The sequence below is a fragment of the Accipiter gentilis genome, chromosome 2, assembly GCF_929443795.1.
Source record: "Accipiter gentilis chromosome 2, bAccGen1.1, whole genome shotgun sequence".
Classification (NCBI taxonomy): Eukaryota; Metazoa; Chordata; class Aves; order Accipitriformes; family Accipitridae; genus Astur; species Astur gentilis.
In genome coordinates this window covers 45284859-45305038 of record NC_064881.1, presented here as the reverse complement: position 1 = coordinate 45305038, position 20180 = coordinate 45284859, and the positions used below count along the sequence as shown (strand labels likewise).

Below are 20180 nucleotides of genomic sequence, written 5' to 3'. Positions count from 1 at the left end.
CATGAATAACCTGTGGATTAGACTAGAGTTCAAAAAAAATAACATAAAGCCTCTCTCAAACTTTTTATTTGCATTATTTCTGGTAGATTTAGAGCTCCTGATGGTATCTTATAACAGAAGGAACTTCTCTGCGGTTGTTTGAGATGACAGCTGAAATCAGTCCAGATCTGTGCGATGCTTATATTCATTCTCCGGTGAGGTGTTTGTTCTTCTCACTTTAGCAGGTTCTGCATCATTCATGAAAAGAAAACTCCCTCCCTGGTGTGCAGAGCTCACCAGCAAAGCTGCACTGCCACTGCTCTGCTAAGCTGTTGGGAGGGACTAAACTCCAATCAGAAAGAAATCCTCCAGTTTTTAAACCCTGAGAAGCCAAATAAAAGAAATTATTTTACTGTAGCCCTACATTTGTGCAGTTTCAGTGGAGTTACCTAGTGCCAGAAGGTACTAAAGCCACAACGCATTAGTCTCTTTAGCTGTATTATTTACATGCCACTCCAACAGAGTCTTTAGCAAGCAGACCCCTTTCTCTGCAGGCACCATCTCAAATTCCACCAAGAGAAAGTCCTTTCATATGGAAATAAAACTCTTTCTCAATGTCTTTCCTAAGCCTTATGAATATTTTCTCGGGTGTCTTGCTGGCAGAGGAAATGGAGGTGAAGGCTAGAAGAAGGAGCAACTAAGAGAGTTGGTGGGGAACAATCACTGTCTGGCTTTAGTCTTGCAAGGAGTGCTCAGGTGAGAAGGTCCAGGCTGGCATCATGCCCGACCCACTGGGCTTCTGGGGATACTTTGCATCCTGATGGGATGAAGACAGGCATCTGCAAACATAATGATGGGTTTGGTCAGATTAGTGGGGAACAAGAAGAAAAACCTGTTCTTCATTAAATGGTCTAATGAGAAGAGTCCTCTATGAGAACACCTTAGCAGACATTTCCTCCCTGCAAGTCCTGCCCACTGGTTTACTGGACACCTACTTTCCAGCTAATCTGTTTCTCATAGAGGATTCCACAAATTCAATTAAAGCTCATTTTGAAAGTTAAAACAGTTTGGATATTATTTCTTTCAATTTCCATCAAAGATTTGATCTCAAGCACCCTAAAGAACCAGTTGTGCAGGTGAGAAGAGGGTTGTTTTGGTTTCTGGGTATGAACACACATTCTATTTTTCCAGTGTGGGTACGAGGGCTGTAGAAGGAGAAGACACCCCTTAGTCTTCAGAGCAGTCTGCTGTTGGCATATTTAGTCTCTCCTGCCTGTTATCTGTGGAAAAACTGTAATCCTGTCTTAATCTCTTTTTCCATTAGAAAACTGTTCTGTTCGACAATTTGTTTCCCTTCTACCTCTACTTTCAAAGGATTTTTTTCACACTTTCCTCTGCAACAATCTCTATTTCCCACAGCTTTAAGAGGCTTTCTTCAGATTGATGAAGTCTGGTGGTTTTGGGTTTTTGTTTTGTTTAGTTTTGTTTAAAGAAGCTTACATGTTGTGTAGGTTTTATCAAGCTCTTACAGATCTAGATTTTAATCAACCATCAGTACTTTGCAACCTCTAAAGTAAAGAGCAGATTGGACTGGGATTGGAAAGGACACTTTAAGAGGGTTAAACACTATAAAGTCATCTTTTTTTATATTGGTGCTAAGAATATGAAAATCCCTTTAAATTGGTATGAGGATAAAGTTCAGATTTCGTTTAAAAAAAGAGTAGTCTGAATTTTAGAGATCACATGACCTTCCTTTTTCATTGTAAAAGTAGTTTAAAATGCTTCATTAATAAAAATCATAATTACAATAACTGAGGCTTTAATTTTAAAGGGCAAACAACAACCTCACAATTAAAAATTCTATGTAAACTTCTGCTTAGATATTACATTTTAGTCAGCTATTTTTCTTTATAGGAAACAATCTGTTAAATGTAAGGTGCTCAGAAAGGTTTCACAATTATCCAGACTTTCATCTTGGTGCTTTTCTCTAAAGAACCACGATCCTAGTAGAAATTTGTTCTCGGCATTGCTCCTTCGCTACTTAGAGGATCAAACTCAAAGTATAACATACTGGTTAATCCAACAAGAAAAGGAATATGCAAAATGTATATTGTTCTTCACAATCCATGTCCATACTGTGATTCAGTAGGTGACCTGTTTCCTAAGTCCATTGACAGACTTCTTACTGGGGTGGGAGGAAGCAATATTTACATGCATTTATGCTTTTGTAAGTACCAGGGAACACATCAGAGGACCAGCATTTACATTTTCTACATCTTCTTGTCTCAGAACACCCTATCTGCTTAACCCACTTGCAGTAGAAAACACAACATTTTACATGTCAGATTTTAGATGTTGTTCCTTCACATTTGCTGCTGATATTTGTTTCTTATCATCAGAGCATAAACCCCACATTTTGCTTTCAAGTAGGAATCTAAGGTTAAATCAAGATAAAAATCATCCTCTGCCTTCTCTCCCATTCCTTGCAAATCTGGAGTCGTCACATGGACTCAAACAGAATAATGAGATTTACAGTCAATGCTAGAGAGGTGGGAATCAGACCCTGAACTGCAATTGATACAGAAGAAAAATAATCACAAAGAGTGTCAGGACTTCAGGCATGGGAGCTTTCCCTAGAAGAAATTGGTGAGAAGGAAACCTCTGCTTCCCCTCACTAGTAGATGGCTTTTGGATTCAGTAGTGATAAAAATACTTTCTGAAAATCTGTGTGGGGTTTGTTGGGTTTTTTTTTTCCATCTCTAAATAAGGCTGTTCAAATGCTGTGCTAGTCGATAATGAATGGGACTGATAGCTCGTTGATCAGGTTTTGGTGGCCTGTGCCTCCTGCATTCTCAGCTCCTTGCTAAAGAGAGAGGTATCTAATAAAAAAAAAAAGCTATTATCACAGCTGCCACTGACTAGTGACCCTTGCTGATTGTCTCAGGAAAGTGGACAAAGGTGAAATGAGTAAGGGGAATGAAATAGTTTCAGCCCCCCACAGCGATGAGACACTTCTCCCAGCTGGTCTGCAGTACAGTCACCTCTGCTTAAATAAAGAACTCCAGGCTCCAAATTAATCAGGGTAGTACCTTTCTGAGCTCTGAATATACTTACTCATTTTAAGGTCATTTTTCTTTCTCATTCAGGATCAGAACTTTCAGGGTACTAAGGAAAGTTTATACTAACTTTCCTTAGTACCCTGAAATGACTGTAGGAGGACTCTGAAAATGTCTTTACAAGCTTCGCAATTAATAGAGAGGTTCTGTGGTCCATGCATCAATTCTGAGCTAGCCAGAGTCAAGTCACTGATACAGTTGCTGAGGTAATTTAAGGTAAGATAAATTTTTTAGATTAACATTTATGAATAGGCTGAGGTTCTTTCAAACGATCAGGTTTTAAGTACCCACCTACAAGCCTATTAAAAGAGATTTGATTTTCAGAAGGTGACCATTACTCCCACCTATAGAAACTTCCCAGGAGAAGTTTTATCCAGCTTGTGCTGCTTAGTATTGGAGTCTTGGAAGTCTCTGACAAGGTTTATTCCTTGTTTTGACCAAAACAGATGACCGCCTAGCTCTTTTCCATCTTGTTGTTCTGCAGTGAATTAGTCATATAAAGCTGAAAAATAAATGGTATGTGAGCTTGCTTTCTGAAATTTTCCATGTCATTAGCTGTAATAACTAGTACTGTTGAGAAATGTATATTTTGCTGAAATTGCCTAGTAATTTCTGAAACAGCAAAAAAGTAAAAAAAAAAAAAAAAGGAAAAAGAAACATCAAAATGAATAGAAAGTAGTAACAGTGTGGAACAATTACATGAAGATTCAACAGCAGAAGAGTCAAAACAGCCCTAGAGAAATGAAAGTGTACCAGGGCATAGCACCACAGACATTAAAGTCAGATGGAACCATTCTGATATTTTAGAGCAAAATTGAGTTGAGGGAGCTGTTTTGCTCTCATTTTCTATTCCAGTAAAATAAGGAATAGCTTAAGATTATGCCATTATGGAATCAGTCTCCAGTAGGTGTGTCTATCTTTCTCCTGTTCTTAAGGTATGACTCCATCCTTCCTGTCCAAACTAACTGAGACTTATGGAAGCCAGTACACTAGAAGACAGTACAATGCTTTTTGTTGCGATATATGTCTTATTTCCATACAGTTTTTTTTTCTTCGGGATGTTTTCCTTCTCTACAATTGTTTAATAAAGAATAAATTAAAAAAAAATCACCATGAGATTTGGAAGAAACAAAATTACAAAACTATAAAATTTGCCTTTCCATGTATTAGATATGTCTAATGGATTACTGTGTGGCTGCACAGTATCACCTCTAAGCATAAATGTTCTTGTCAGCAACACAGGGTGGTAATACAAATTTTTTTGTAACAACTCCTGCTTTCCACCACATCTTTGTTACATGGCTGGGTTTCGCAATGGAATGTAAGTCTAATGTGCTCTTCATTCAGGAGGTAAGAAGTCATGGGTTAGGATCCAGAGGATCTGGAATTATTAACCATTGCTCATACTCATTACGGACAGAATTCCTCCCTGCGTCTCTTTGCCCCAGACACGTGCTCCCACCCACTCCTGTACAAGTTAGTGGTGGTGCTCACGTGGCCTTACGGTGAGCTGATTCGTTGCATCCATGCTGTACGGTGTAAGCATCAGCTACACTTAGTTTCATGTTTAATCACGTTGTTTTTAGAAATAATTTTATAAATATTTTTGTAAGTATTTTATGGAGGAGTAAAATTTTTCACTTCAAAGATATACACAGAAGCAGTAACAGGTACCACACCAAAAAAAAACAACAGGGAGGGTTGTTCCACGACTTCCCAGCATGCTACAAGATCAGCTAGGTGTTTATGGAGCCACAATGTTACTGGGAAGGCATGAAAATACAAACTGGCAGCCCTGGAATCGGCCTTCTACAGCTCAGGGAGCACAGGGCAAGCAAGTATTAAGATTGCAATATTCTTACATAGGCAAGTGGCTGATGAGAAAGGCACCTCCCTTGCTACCTGGCAATGGATTGTTAACCATCAAGCCCTACCAAGATTTTGTAATGTAGCTTCAGGTACTTCAATCTTCAAACCATTCATCAGCCAACCAAAGCAGAGGACCAGCAGTATCTTGCAGTACTTTCAGCATGTGCTACATATATCGTCTCATGCTGTTCTGGACAATAGTATTGAGGAAACAATTGGATAAAATGTCCTTCTTACAAGAAGTGTGTGGAAAAAGCTTTTTTCCTTCTTGCATTACCACAAACTTTACAACACTTCTCAGTTACCAACTAGACACAGTTATAAAAAGTCACAACTGTCCTAAACACTGGGTTATCAGTTTGGATGAGACTCTAGCTATGTTTCATAGCTTATGGCTAAAGAAAAGGAGACTCCAAAACCTCCTGTTGATCTGGCCTTGTTTCTCTTTGAGAACAGCAGATGCCTAAATGGAACATGTAGTCATGGCTGGGATGAGTGGGAATGGTAACTGCCTGAATTTAAATAAAAGAAAGTTGATATAGCTCGTATTGCAGCAGTAAGTAGTAAAAGCTACCAGGCAACCTCGTAACCCCACAAGTCTGAACATATTATACATTGCATGTCCTTCCATATTTTTAAATTACTTGCCATTGTCTCGATAATGCACAAGAAAGAAGAGCTGCAAATAGACTGTTCATTGTTCACTAAGTAAAGAATCAAGAAATTTCTCTTTAGGCCTGTTCATCATAACGAGGGGTGCTAATTCCCATTTTCCAGAGTGGCATCTACAATAATTACATCTATTCTGAACATTGTCAGTTTTTCGGTAGAAAACAATACCATTCTTATCTACTTCCCTTAAACATAACAAAAGCTTATGTGCTCCTGAAAGGCTAAAACCACTGCTCTCATGAGACCTTTTCTCATGCTATTAAGTTCAGTGCTTAAGACAATAAAGCCTCTATGATATTAATTGTAAATGTTGTTAAAGCCAAGCTTGATGGTTCTGGCAAAATAATTCTTAAAAATCAAAGCGAAAAGTGTGGAGAAGTTTCTCTAGAGTCACTGTTGAGTTAAACATTTCTGGGGTATGTCCACTCCAGTTTGACAGATGTGTCTTGAGAACAGCCATAAGCAACTTGTTCCCTAATCCAAAGACTTCCTCCCACAAGATATATGTAGGTTCATCCACCTGAAAGTACATGTAGAGGAGGAAGGACAAAACCTGAGTTGAACAGTCATTCAAGAGGGGCTTTTCATCCCTTGGCAAAGCCAACCCTGATGAAGATGTTGAGAAACAAAGGAAAATCCCAGGGAAGTATAGGCAGCATTTTGTCATTTGCCATGTACCATCTGAGGGGCATCAGTGCAGCGAGCTTCTGCAGACAGCAGACCCTGCAGGGGTGATAACCTCGCATGATCTGCAGGGAAACCTTGGGGAGTTTGACCTTCCTCTTGGCAACCTCCTGCAGACCCCACATTGCTTGCTCATGTTCTGTGCTTCTTGATGTTTTTTGCTTGTTGGTATTTTGTTTTCTTTGGTCAGCACCAGTGGAAAGGTCTCCAGTTCAGTTTTTATTCACAAGACTGAGACCTTGTGCACTGGTTCATTGACCCTTCTCCAAAATTGTTCCAAAGGTTGTTATTTATTCATCAGGGACATGTCCCACTTTTTCATGAATGAGCCTAGCTGCATTTGTGCAGTTGTAAGCACTGTTGACACCCCCTGATTTCAGTACAATGGACACAAGGGATCAGTGCATGAGGACCACAGAGAAGCTGTTCAACAAAGAATGACTATTGCAGGTGCATGAACCAAGAAGCAGGCGTTAAAGAAAGTATCAATGTTGTAGTCTTGGGACTTTAAACAGACATGTTTGACTCATGAAATTAATTTGCTTTATCACTGCAGGATTTATTTCACTGTTCCTAAACTTTCCTGAAGGAGTAGATTAGGCAGGAGTCAGCTCCATATTTAGTCTCCTCCTAAACTAGTTGACTACGTGCTCTTTACACCCCTGAGCTTCCGCTACAGTCAGCTGAGATCTAGTCAATACAGACCATGGAGCCCAGAGAGACCTGTAGTGACACCAAAGTAGTCATTTACATCTGATCTGTTGAGTATTTCTCCAGATTCACTGGATAAAATGGAAGCTTAGGCATACCTACATTGTAGTCACCAAAATTCAGGTGTCTGAATCCAGACCTGAATTCTACCATTAGTCTGTTACATTTAGGGATTTCTGCTGGTCTTTTATCTTTTACTTGGTTATTCTTTGGGTTAAAGGTTCTTTCTTCATTTATTTCCTCTAAAGTCTGACTGCTCCATCTTAAAGACTAGGGCTGATTCATGTAAATAGAAGAATAGATCACCAGCTATTTTATAACATCCCTTTGTTGCTGTCTTCTTTCTCCTATGTCTTTTCTCTCCAACAAATATATCTCTGTTCCTTTTCAAACCACTTACCATTACTGCTGCTCACCTTTGAATTGTCTCCACTTAGCCAATTGCTCAACTAGCAAGCTTTCAGCAAAGCTCGATAATGTAGTTTCCTTCGCCCTAGAGTTCATGACACTTCTTTATTAGGCCTTTCTCTGAAAAAGAGAAGCTATTTTTTTCTCATGTCTTTCCCTCCCTCCCTGAAAATGCCTTCCAGGAGAGAGTGACTAGAAATGTGAGGGCTCTTTAATCATGCAAATAGTAAGGTACAGAAGACTATAAAAAAAATTGCAATTTTCTTCTGTGTGATTTCCTACTGCTCTTTTGCACCTGACCTCCACACGTTTTTGCTGTTCTTCTGTGTCACAGTATCTAAATATGTGAAATGGGAATAATAATCTTTAACTAGTTTAAAGGGGAGTTATGTGGCAAAGATCTTTATATGAAGAGGACAGTGACTTGATACTCATTCTTGGATAACTGAAAATCTTTTTTAACTGCTGGATTGAAGCAAAGTGATGTGAAAGGCCTGTGAAGAGGGACACATCTTGGTCCATAGAATGCTAGCATCAGCTGTAGGAAAAGAAAGGCTGGACATGATCCACACTAGAGTCCATCTCTCAGTGCCCAATTTGTGGAAGGACCCTGGTTCAGCATCCCCACCGCCCCGTCGGTCTGGTGGGGTGTAAGAGCAGCTTGGAGTAGCAAAGGACAGCTGATGCCCGTACACAGAAGAATTTCCTGTCCTTTGAATGTTTCAGTAGCAGAGAATTGACTGGTGGCTGGAGTGCCTTGAAAAAATATGTATATAGACACACACACACTTGCACACATACACAGTTATGTGTTATTTTTCTTGTAGTGTTTCTCCATAACATGACATACATAATAGAGAATAGTGACGTGAGCTGTATATGCACTTTCAGCTGTGATCCTGACAAGAGCTCTTCACATGCTACAGTATTAATAGAGGACTGCCACAGAGACATACTAATTAACCTCTGTTTTATGGGTCATTGCCAGATCTTATGTGCAGCCAAGAACTTTTAACTTACCTTAATGAGTAGCATGAAAGTTAAGATATCAAATGTGCTGGAGATATTTTTCTTGGCTTAGTGAACATGTTCCAAGTGAACTACATTTTATTCTAAATAAACATTCTAGAGCTCGATACCTTCTTAAGTGAATGCAAACAAGGAATGTAAACTTTTCCTGTTTTGAAAAAAGTACATTCTCCATTTTAGCCAAATGTCTATGAAAAAATGGCCTTTTTTATGTTCCCTTATCACAGATTTCATAAGCAGTTCAATAATAACCAGGATTTCTATTTGCTTTCTTCTATCTTCTTTTATTTTTGAATTTGTTTTCCTATTTGTCTTCCTACAACGATAAGTTAGGAAATAACATATTTCTTTTTGCAGTGAAAAGATTTTGTGCTATTGTGAAAGTATCTTCACAGGAACTCACCGAACACTTTAATCATACAGCTCCCTGAAAGACTGATCTGATTTATTCAAAGGGTGGATTTATTACGTGGTCATATTGAGCAATGTATCTTAATAGTGAAGGAATAAAACAATATATAGCCTAAGTGCCTTCTGATATAGGAGGCTGAATGACACAAAATATCAAAAATATTTCTGTTTCCTGGAATATCAATCAGCAACTCTTCCCAAACATGCCATTTTAAGATGCCATGGGACATTTGTTTGAGAGTGGAGCTACCTTAGGGCTAGACATTCCTGTGAAAACCTGCAGGAGTGTAAAGGACCTCCCGAGGGACTGGTTTTCTTCTTGCTATCACAAGCACCACATCCAGGTATCAGAAGAAGAGTGGAAGACAGCAGAATTCCCAGGTGGGAAGGGTGGAAGGAAATCAAGACAATGCAGATGTGCTAAAATTAGTACCACCCTGTATGGGGAAACGGAAGGTCTGAGTGGGGCTTTTTAACAGAATAAAGGATGAGCTCACTGCATGATAGCTCACTACCTGCTTTATATCAGCGATCACTGCCTTGCATCATTTTTTTTAGTCTCCCTCCTGAATGCAGCCCTTGATTTAGTAAAGGTTTGTAGAACAGGTGGATTAAAGATTAGTAGAGTCTCGTTTCTCTCAACTTCTGTGTTAGTACGTTATGCAGGCAGGAGCCCAGGAGAAAGATGCCATCTCAGAGTGGAGCGTTACACACCTCCACTTCAGCAGAAGCTATGAGCAGCATGTGTTTTGCCTTCTTAAGTAAACGAACAGTTCACCTCGGCTGGGGCTGCCATCTAGACAAATGAAGGTGTTTATGCACAATGTGTTTTCATCGTAGCTGAGGAATGTTTACTAACTGCTGACTAAGACTGCTCAGAGTGGGAATTCTTCATGATCTTCACTGTGAAAGTTGTAAGTTAGAAAAGACGTTGCCTCCTGTGAATGCTGGGGAGGAGTTCCTTCATTTTTTCAGATGTTTCATGTATGGCTACATTTCATCCACAGCATCTAATCCCGCTGGCATCAAACCCAGAATTTTCATGATCGTTCTGCCTTTCTCTCTCATTCCACCTATTGTCCCTCTTTGCTCTGTCTTGTTCTCTCTGAACAACTTTTTCCCCTCAGGAAGAGACATATCCCACAGCCTGGATAATATTAGTTTATGTAACATCTTCCTAATATCAAGTTGCCTCACAACCACCTCAACATCAATTCCTCTGGCAGAAAAGAGAAAGTGTATATAACACGTTTAATCTTCCACAAGAAAACTGATAGTACAGGGGGGAACCGAAGCCAGGACCCCTGGGTGCTACGTACTTGGCACTTGTGAAAAGTGGCCCAGTCTTCCTCTTTAAATATCATCTCACTGGACCATGCTATAACAACCATGGGGGTAAGCAACTGCAGCCAGAAAAAAAGCTAAGCAGTGCCGAACTAAAATGCCGAGATACTGTTATGGCGATTGGAGAATCTGAAACCTCAGAATCAAAACACTTCCCTTCTGTAAGATTTAGGATTTCAATGCCGAGAAGCATTGCATTTTCTGTGGAGTGTATTTTCATTTGTATTCACTCTATGGTACTCAGTAGGGATGGTTCCCTCCTTACAGCTGGTGCAAGAATTAATCATATTCTTCTAAACCAACCTAAAATTGCCTTTTATCCTCATATTTATCCTGAGTGTGACCAATACAGTCCTTTAGGAGACCAAAACTCTTCTGAGGTCTGAGAGCCGAGGTATGAATAGAAGAAAAGACTGCTCCTAATGTAAGGAATAAGTAAGAAATATGCATACAAAATGCAAACGCTCTGTTAGTTAGGATCTTCAGCCAAAGTTAAGGCAATAGGAATCAAAGGAAACAGCCATTGCCAAGAAGTGATAGCAAGAATGAATTTTTCACCTGACTGGCTAGAACAGGACATAAAGCAAGAACAGGCTGGCTTAGCTGATAAAAAAAAAAAAAAAAAAAAAAGAAAAATAATCAGAAATTAGTGTTAAGATTTGGATTGAGCCTGCCTAGAAATGGTCATGAACAAAACACACCTATTTATGATATTTGTGATAACTTAGCTTCATACTAGTAATTAGATTTTATAAGATGGGCTCTGTCCTGCACCAGGACTCCTCTGGAATTGATCTTACGTCCTATTTTGCAGCTCCTTCTTGGTTAAGAACTTCTTGACAACACTGGTGATGAAGCAGTTGTTTCCTTACAGTTTAAAAGCTTGACTAAGACTTAGCCCTAAAGAGCTGCAATCTATTAGAATTTCTGAACATCTTAAAACTTCTAAGGCTATTTCCAGGACTCATGCTTTTTCTCATCAAATTTTTATATGACATTATTTTAAATTACTTATTTTATGCCGTATGCATATTTTCAGTAAAGGGATTTTGAAACCTTTGAACGTTTTCTTTTCTGAAATTGATTTCCTGATATCTTTTTGTTCCCACTTCATGTCTGGGTTCAACACTGATCTCAATTCCCAAACTTGCAAGTGGGGTGGAGAAAGGGTTTATGGAAATATCTGCCTTTCCTAAGTATGAAAGGGAAGAGTTGGTCTGGAAACCACTTCCATTCCCTATATGGCTTGGTACTATGTAAGTGCTTTCTCCACAGTAGTATCACTAAACTGCTTTGAAAATACAGGAATAAATTCATACTACACTGTATTTCCTCTGTGGGCATTGCCTGGGAGGACTTTCTTCATTGGTGTCTTCCACCTCTTTACAGTCTCTGTATGTGCCTGATTTGGAAGTTCACATCTGGTTTTTCCTAGACCCATCCTATTCCCCCAAATGTCATCTGAAATCTGGCGATAAGTAGCTTACAGAACTGACATTTTCTTCTTTAGTTCAGTAAAATTTCACTCTTTGCAATCCTGTAAAGTAAAAGATGGTTAATAATTTGGAGCCAGTTCAGTGAAAACCTGCTAGCTTTGCCTCAGAGTGATTTGGAGTGATATATTCCAATACTGGACAAATCTGTTTAATCTGGAAAAGAAAGACTGAGGGCAAGAGGACACAATAACAGTATTTCAGTAGAGAAGGATTGTTACCGAGGTGGTGGCAATCAATGATTATCCATACCCACTTTGAAAGGATAAAAAGAAAGCTTAACTTGCAGAGAAACAGATTTGGGTGGGATACTTGGAAAATCTGCCAAAGCTGTCAAACCGATGAGCCACTGAAACAGGGAAGTTGCAAAATCTCTCAGGGCATGATCTAGGGCTTTTGTGAAAGAAGTCAATAATCTTTTGAGGGCTTGCCTGGCCCTACTTAAATGTGGTTAGTCGTTATATTATGACAGGGTCTGGAAAACAGCACTTTGGGTATATATATACACATACTTATACAATAATACTATACATATATGTACACTAATATGCACTGATGTACTGTATATAGACACTAATAATAAACTAATATACACTGATACTCTACTAATATACATTAATAATATAAATTCTTAATAAACATGTGCATGTATATATTTATATGGCACTTCAACTAGTTTCAAACATTTACTCTTCCTGAGTGCTCCTGAGACAGAGACAAAACTCATTGGAAATGCTGAACATGTTCTCCAGCCTTCCTCGTAGAGAGGGCCAGTTTGAATGGCTTTATTTAAATTAATTTGCATTGTTCCTAGCTAAATCAGTCAGTCAAGAGACATGCTAGCCCTGAGTCCTGGATGCACAGTTTGCAAATGCCGGCTCAGGGAGGTCATGCACCTTCCTCCAGAAGCAGAGCATGACTGGACCTATTGCACGTCAGCAGAAGAGTCAGCCCTTCTCAGAACTACATAACACATCTACATGTATGAAAAGAGCTAAGGGACTTGAATTACAAGTATAACTAAAGAAATGATTTACATAATTGTGGTCTAGCACCAGAGGTGGGGGATGCGTGCTCACAAAGTAGACTTACATTGCCAGTTCTCTGTGTGATCCAGCAGCTTCTTGGCTAGTCCTCTGTATAAATGAGATAACAGACTGGTTGGACACAATGGACTAACTTGGAACCACCCTGACAGCAGGATATTGACTGAACCTTCACAATTAAACATTGATGGACTCTTACAGGAACTGGGAATTTTGGGGCAGTTCTAGAAATTCCCAAATGTAACTCCTGCTTTGTCTTGTCCCATTTATATGTTTCGGTGTGTTAATTAATATTCTGGTGGAATGTCTCATCCAGGATCTTTTCTAGGTGATTCCTGCTGCTGAAGTTATTTAATTGTGTATAGATAAGGCATTTGTAAATAATCAGTAGAAACTGTCCTTGCAGAAATGGTCTATCGAACTAGTCTTTTGTAGGTAGTTTAGATATTTAAGACGTGCTTAATATGTGGTTAAAATATATCAATGGTGATGAATTATGTAGCACTGGGGTTGTCACATGGGATCACAGGCCAGCCAGGTTATAAGAACTGAGCAGAACAGTCATGTGAGGAGTCTCTGCTGACCTAGCTGAAGAGACTGCCATGAGGACCCTTGCAATGGAGACTCCCACCACCACCAGCAACCAACTGTCCGTTTTAGGAGATTTGAGACTGTATGCGAGCATCACCCTATGCAAACATCCCAATAAATTAATTTCTTCTTTCTCGACAGGCACTCTGCCATCAATGTCCATACAGTGAACCAGTGAAAGCCTGTCTGCTCCCTTAAGGCCTAAAAGACGGCCAGGAGCAGGCTGTCATCTGCAGAGCAACCCATTCTCCCTACTCCCACATGTGTTTGGGTGCGGGAGAAGGCTATATATTCCGTTAACCGTTTTTGTGGCTGCTACTGTACAGCCCTTACTGTATGATGTGAACAGATGTGAATGCATTATGGGGCAGGGAGGTTGTACAAGGTCTTTGGGAAAAAGAATGGTCAGATCTGGGTCAGCAGAACAGTTCAGCCCACGGTCTGTCCTGGGGGGATCTTCAAAAAAGAGGTGAAGTGGGCCACAAGCCAAATGAGTCATCCTGGAAACCTGCTTCACTGAAACATATAAATGCTTATTTCTGAGATTACATATAGAGTTTTCAAGGAACTTTGAAACCCGGTCCCATTTGTCAAAATGATGTAAGCACTTCAATGCCACAGACTGTTGAGAAGACTGTGAGATTCCCAAGTCACTTTAAAACTTAGTTCCTTTTAACCATTGTAACCCTATTAATATACAAACTAGCCTATGGCTAAATCTTTCCCATAAAACATTTCTTTGGTGTGCATTAGTTTATATTGTCCCTGTCTTTAAACTCTGACAATATGACTAAGCTTTGTGTAAATGCTGTCCTTTTCACCAAGTGAAGAGGAATCAGGTTCCTCTGCATATTTTTTGCTTTATTTATTCTCCAGCTTTATTATTAATTGTACAGTTTATGAATGCTAAACACACAGTCTGTAAGTTCTGACAAATAAACAACAATAAAAAAGCTGGTCCTACTTGCTGCTAAGGACTTTCAAATTCCTCTGGCCTATATCTTTTAATCAAGCTACCACTGCCTGAAATGCAGTGCTTGATATGTTTGTAAGTGATGTTTAGTGAGAAGCTTGTAATGGAGGTGATAAGTAGGATGGATCTTTAAATAATCAACAAGAAGGTTAAAACATTAGAGGGAAGAATGCCTAGGAAAGGAAGGAGACAGAAGTGTCTATATTCTGGACTCAGGTTGGTAATGTGAATTATCACAAATGGTCTGAGCTAGAATTTTTAGAGGGGAGGGTCACATCTTAAATTGCCAGGTATCCAGCTTTTTAAATAGGGCAGAGCTCAAACAGTTTCCTGTAAAGTACTAATTCAGACAGATACTGACACTTTGGTTTCCTCTTTCTTTTAGGAACGGCTGGTGCTTTCTGTCTTACCACGGTTTGTAGTCCTGGAAATGATAAATGATATGACCAATGTAGAAGATGAACATTTGCAACACCAGTTTCATAAGATCTACATTCATCGTTATGAGAATGTCAGGTGGGTGGAGGAGACTCTTTTCGATGTTTAAGGTTGCTCAGATACTGCTCAGGGTCTCTTGCTGGAGAGTTTCCCCTCTGGTGCTTTATTCATTTATAAATTAGAAAATTAGAGTACCCTTGTTTAATCCCTGAGCAGATAACACTTTGGTGTCTTCTTTTTGGTGCCTACTCATCAAGATGCCTTCGATGCCTTTGCCATGGCAAGACCCATTTGAACTGAACACTGGGTCTGAACCATTTGTGTATTTTTTCACTTTAATTAAGTGGTCAGGGTTGCACAGACAGGGGACCCCTGCCTGCATGTGAACACATATCCTGCCACAACATTCTGGTTGACTCCACACGCTGAGAAATGAGATGAAGACTTGTAAGATGTTCTCAAAGATGTAGACATGTCATGCAGCATATCTGTTTAGAAGCCATTTCATTCAAATATTCTTATTATCATTTTCCTAATTCCAGTTCCCTTTTTAATTCCCCTCTCAAAATGTTGTCTCTCCTGTAATTAGCGGGAAGGCGATAGTTATCCTATGAGCTGCTATTCAATGAGCTGCTATTCATAAGCTGCAATCCTAACTGTACATTTGCACCAGAATGATCAGCTTCCACTCCATGATGTTACAGAACCTCTGAATTTATTTTGGTTCCCAACCATCAGAACGATTAGCTAAGCCAGTAGCATTTTCCACAAGTTTGTCCAAATCCACAAGGGCAAATGATTGAGTCGCCATCACTGAAGGAAGTGAAAAATAAGTATCCTTGGATATGATGTGAGATGGTTTGCTAGGAGAGCATGTACTTTGCCTTTTGATGACACCCAAATATAACTTTGTCTTTTGATGAAACCCAAATATAACTTTGTCTGGACAAGTTCAATAGACATAATTTGAACTTTTGCAAAAGAGCAAATTGATTATTTGCTGCTTCTGTGGCCTTTCAGTAGCTCAGACATATTATTTTGTTAAATCTGGTGGAAAGTATCAAGGACCTTTACAAAAGGGTGAATTGCACTAAATTAAAATATCTTCCATTACCCTTTTTCATTCTCAAAGTGTTGCTGTAGAAGAATCAAAACAGGGAGAAGATGGCCCTTCTATTTGAATGGAAAAGCGTTGTAGTTGGGGTAAAAAGTTGAAACATAAATCGTGCTTGAAAGAGATTAAAAATGAAGATTCTCTGCGGTTTAGAGCACAGATACTGGTTGGTTCCCATGTATGTTGCCAGGGACTTTTCAAAACTGGGTTTCACCTTATTTTTGCTTAAATGTTGAGCACTGAACACTACCTAAACCAATGCTATATGAACCCGTAAAATCAGTATGCAGTTACAGTTGTTTTATTCTTTTGGTAATGAAAACTAGAAATTAGTTGTTTGAAAATTGTATTTTTATCAATTTAAGCTATTACTAGTATTCATTCCTCTTTGTGTAGTTTGGTACTTGAGCTTTTAATTTTGTTCTTCTCACTGGTAAAAATCTTATCCAGTTTGTGAACCCCTTGCTTAATCCCCACCCAGACCCTTACCAGTCCATACATTTAAAGATTAATTGAATTATAATTAGTCATATTTTATTGTCCACCTGATTATTACTATATTTATTATTGGTTACATTAGTGATTCTCAGACACTGTCAAATTGTGATCTTGTTCAACACAGATGAAAGACCATCAGCTACTCAGATTGTAACACAAGTTATTCATTGACTTTGAAGTGCTAAAAAGGTTCATTTGGGTTAATTCCAGTCTATGCCAGCATAATATGTGTCTTTTTGAACATTACTACTTTTTAAAAGAGACAATGCTTTCTTTTCTTCAGCTGCTAAGTACTGAGCTGTTACATGCTTTGGTCTGGGTGATAGCTTGCACACCACAGACTTTGTATGTGTATGTTTCTCTATATTCACATGTGCTCATTGTAGGCATAATGAACAACTGAAGTTGCATGGCTAGAAAATTCAGATTGCTGAAATATAGGTTAGAGCTCTGTTTGCAACTAGTTTGTTGACTAAGATCCTACCATAACATCAGGCACCCAATTTGATGCACCTAAATTTAAAGTACGATCACACCAGGCTCCCTGTGAAGTCAGCAGAAAGAACAAGGAATTATCCAAATAAAGATTCATACTTTAACTCAGGTACTTCTGCCAAGTCCCTAAAATTAGATGCAATAAAGCTGGCCTGAGCCTGGTATATATCAAGACTGTCATGAATCTGTCTGTTGTCTTAGGATTTGAGTCTCGTATGGAACATAGAGAAGTAAAGCCTGAAAATCACACACAAAATTGAAATCGATGAAGTCAAACACACTCTAAAAACCAGCTCTATATAAACCCACCCTCAAAGAACACTGCCAGATACTAACACACAGCTGGATGCCAAGCCTATCTGTTTATACAGCTCTCTATATTATGGGCGCTCTATGCCTCAGTCTTCTCACTGATAAATGGGGACAACTGTGCTTATTAAGGCTTAACTATATCTTCCTGAATTATTTGAAAATCCAGAATTGCATTACACACATTTTTAGCAAAATACTTTCTCATACTTGCTAGTATTTCTTTAGACCCTTCAATATTTATATTCGGTACTCCAGAATCTCCAAAAGTCTAGAGCAAAGGTAGCATGACTTTAAAATGACCCTTCACTAGTAAATTACTAGAAGATAACTTAGGACATTTGGTTATCAAAGGAAATAGACTGGAATATTAATACCTCTTCTTTTTTTAGCATTCTTTTTGCAGATGTTAAAGGATTCACCAACCTCTCTACAACTTTGTCAGCCCAGGAGTTGGTCCGAATGCTGAATGAACTCTTTGCCAGATTTGATCGACTAGCACATGTGAGTTAAACATAGTTTGCACAAGTGACAAGCTCTGATAGCCAATGAAAGCTCAGATAGTCATCAGAACTTCATACTTCTGTAGTGCTAGACCAAAACAGTGTGAAAGCAGATCACATACCACAGTTTCTAAGAAAGTTTTATAGTTCTGGTCCTTGCTGGAAATGAAATTTTTTTTTAAGACCATAGCTTTATTTTGACTTTTCTTCTAAGAACTGAACTAAGTTAAAAGACTTATTCTTTAAAAGGTCATATAATCAGGCATCACAGTCATTGCAATGTTTAGTTACTAGCAGGTTTTACAATCTTTGGGTTAGAGTCTATCTAACTTGACAGTGAAATTAAACACAATAGAGGAATTTTTTACATTAAGCAAATTAGCTGCTACTTCATTAGTACTGATTAGAAAAAAAACAAACCACACAAATATAAGCAGAACACACGCTCAATTTTGCTAGGGTTGCTTTTTTCTTCTTCTTCTTTTTTATGTTTCTTTGGTCAAAGTTTTGTTTCATGTGACTATCTTTAGGTGTTAACATCTGAGCTGGATAATAAGGCTGCTAGCACAGGCAATAAAGAACTTTAACGGAGTTTAGCTTATAACTTATCCAACTAAATGTAGGCACCTAGTATGGAAAAACAGGAATTACATTCTGAATATCATTGACCATGCTCTCTATTTACTATAAAGGGAGCCTAGAGTGACTTGCTCTACTGTACGCATCTACACCCCGCACTGATTTTTACATATTTCTGGTTCAGGTGTATGGGGTATGTGTGCACGTGTTGTATCAGTAAGGCCCTTGGTGTTGTCTCCTAGCTTGTAAATTAAAGCCAAGAATGGCAAGACTTCTGTAATTATTCAAAGTTCTTTTGAGTCAGCTACTTTTATCTCAAATAGCAATGTGTTTTCTCATGTATAGAATGATGCCATAAACCACTGCCTGGACACTGGCAAACTGGTAAATGCAATCTACAGTATTTGTTTTGCAAACAAAAAAACCACAGCAACTCTGATCTACATTAAAAACCAAGTAGGATGAAAGAAGTTACCTTAGTTCTGTCTTTTAGAAAGCTTATAGGAGGAATGTCTGCTTTCTTCTTTCATTATCATTAATGATATTTTCTAATCATTCCATAAACTACATTTAAGCAACAGAGATTTGTATAGAAGGACTAGATCAAATAAAAAAAGTTAAGAACAAGGAAGGCATTTACATCTAAAAGTGTAATCCAGACAGTCCTCCCTCACTTGCCATTTAACCCTGAAGGCACTTCCCTGTTTGGTGTTAATATTTTATAGGAACTGAAAATTTTGCTTCTTTAAATGCCCAGAGATTTCCCCCTTCTCTGTGGTTTGTCATATATCTCCTACTTAAACCTTCTAAAAATCTTTCTGTCACAGCCCTAAACCCATAAATCTTTATGGAGAACACTGAATGTGCCCACGTAGGAGTGGGAATACCCAAAATTTAGGTGACTTTATTTTAAAAAAACAGTAATAAATATACCAGTTTGTCTAACATAGCCAAGAATTTCTTACCCTGAAATTTGAAGAGTTTGGGATGAAAGAACTTCTCTGTCTGCAAAACTTCATCATTAGGACAGTCACCTCTCAAGTGAATGTCCCAGCCACTAAATTCATGACTTTAGGCTCCTTCATGCATTTTCTTTCCTAGTCTGTGAATTTGCTTTTCTCTTCTACACAACATTGACTAGACTAATCCAGTTGTCCAAATCAGTCCTCTGAAAGGTGGAAGACACGGGGAAGAATCACTGCAGAAATTGAACAGATTTGACTACAAAGATTAGAGTGATCTAACCATAACTAATTAAAATCTATTAAAAAGAAAGTAATTTTGATTGTGTTCCTTGTTTGCGGATTCTGAGACTTGGATGTCATGATACCTGCCTGATGTCCTGACAGTAAAGATGCCCAACAGGACAGTAAAGATGCCCAACAGCTCTAGAGAGGAACAGAACTCTATGTGGCTTTTGCCATTTCTGTCCAACCCAAGAAGATGAACCCTCCCTCTGCACTTTGTAGGAAACTAAGACTCCTCACTCAGGGTTCTGGATTTTTATGGAGGGGACAGCTGCCTAAAATATAAGGGCTTAATTCTTGTATTGAACTTAACCTTTGCCTTTGGAAAATTTTGTAAGAGGATACTGACTGGTCCATGACCCAAATTTTAAGGACTTTTGATTTACATGGACCTATCAATCTGCCCAACTGATATTGTATGAAGCTTTCACACCTGGCAAAGGTGTATCTTTTGGAAAAATGACGGATGTTTATCTGAAGGTCCCAGGAGATGGAGTAATACTTGTGTATCTTGGGAGTCTGTTCCAGTGCTTTAACACTCTCACTGTTAATTCAGTATGGCTTGTTTCTCATCTGATTTTTTCTGACTTGGAATTACATCCGTCAATTCTTGCTATGACCTATTTTTCCTAGACAAAAGAACCATCTTGTAGCCACTGATTTTCTCTGGG

General features: G+C 38.7%; 1 protein-coding gene across 2 annotated transcripts in view; it reads left to right on the top strand.

Annotated features, from left to right (window-relative positions):
• The window catches only part of ADCY8 (adenylate cyclase 8), a 131785-nt gene that overhangs the window by 36877 nt on the left and 74728 nt on the right, over nt 1-20180 (top strand). For both annotated transcript variants that reach the window (XM_049827678.1, XM_049827670.1), the window contains exons 3-4: nt 14712-14842; nt 17573-17684. In XM_049827678.1, the coding sequence (XP_049683635.1) occupies nt 14712-14842; nt 17573-17684 (243 nt within the window). The remainder of the gene's footprint in view (nt 1-14711; nt 14843-17572; nt 17685-20180) is intronic.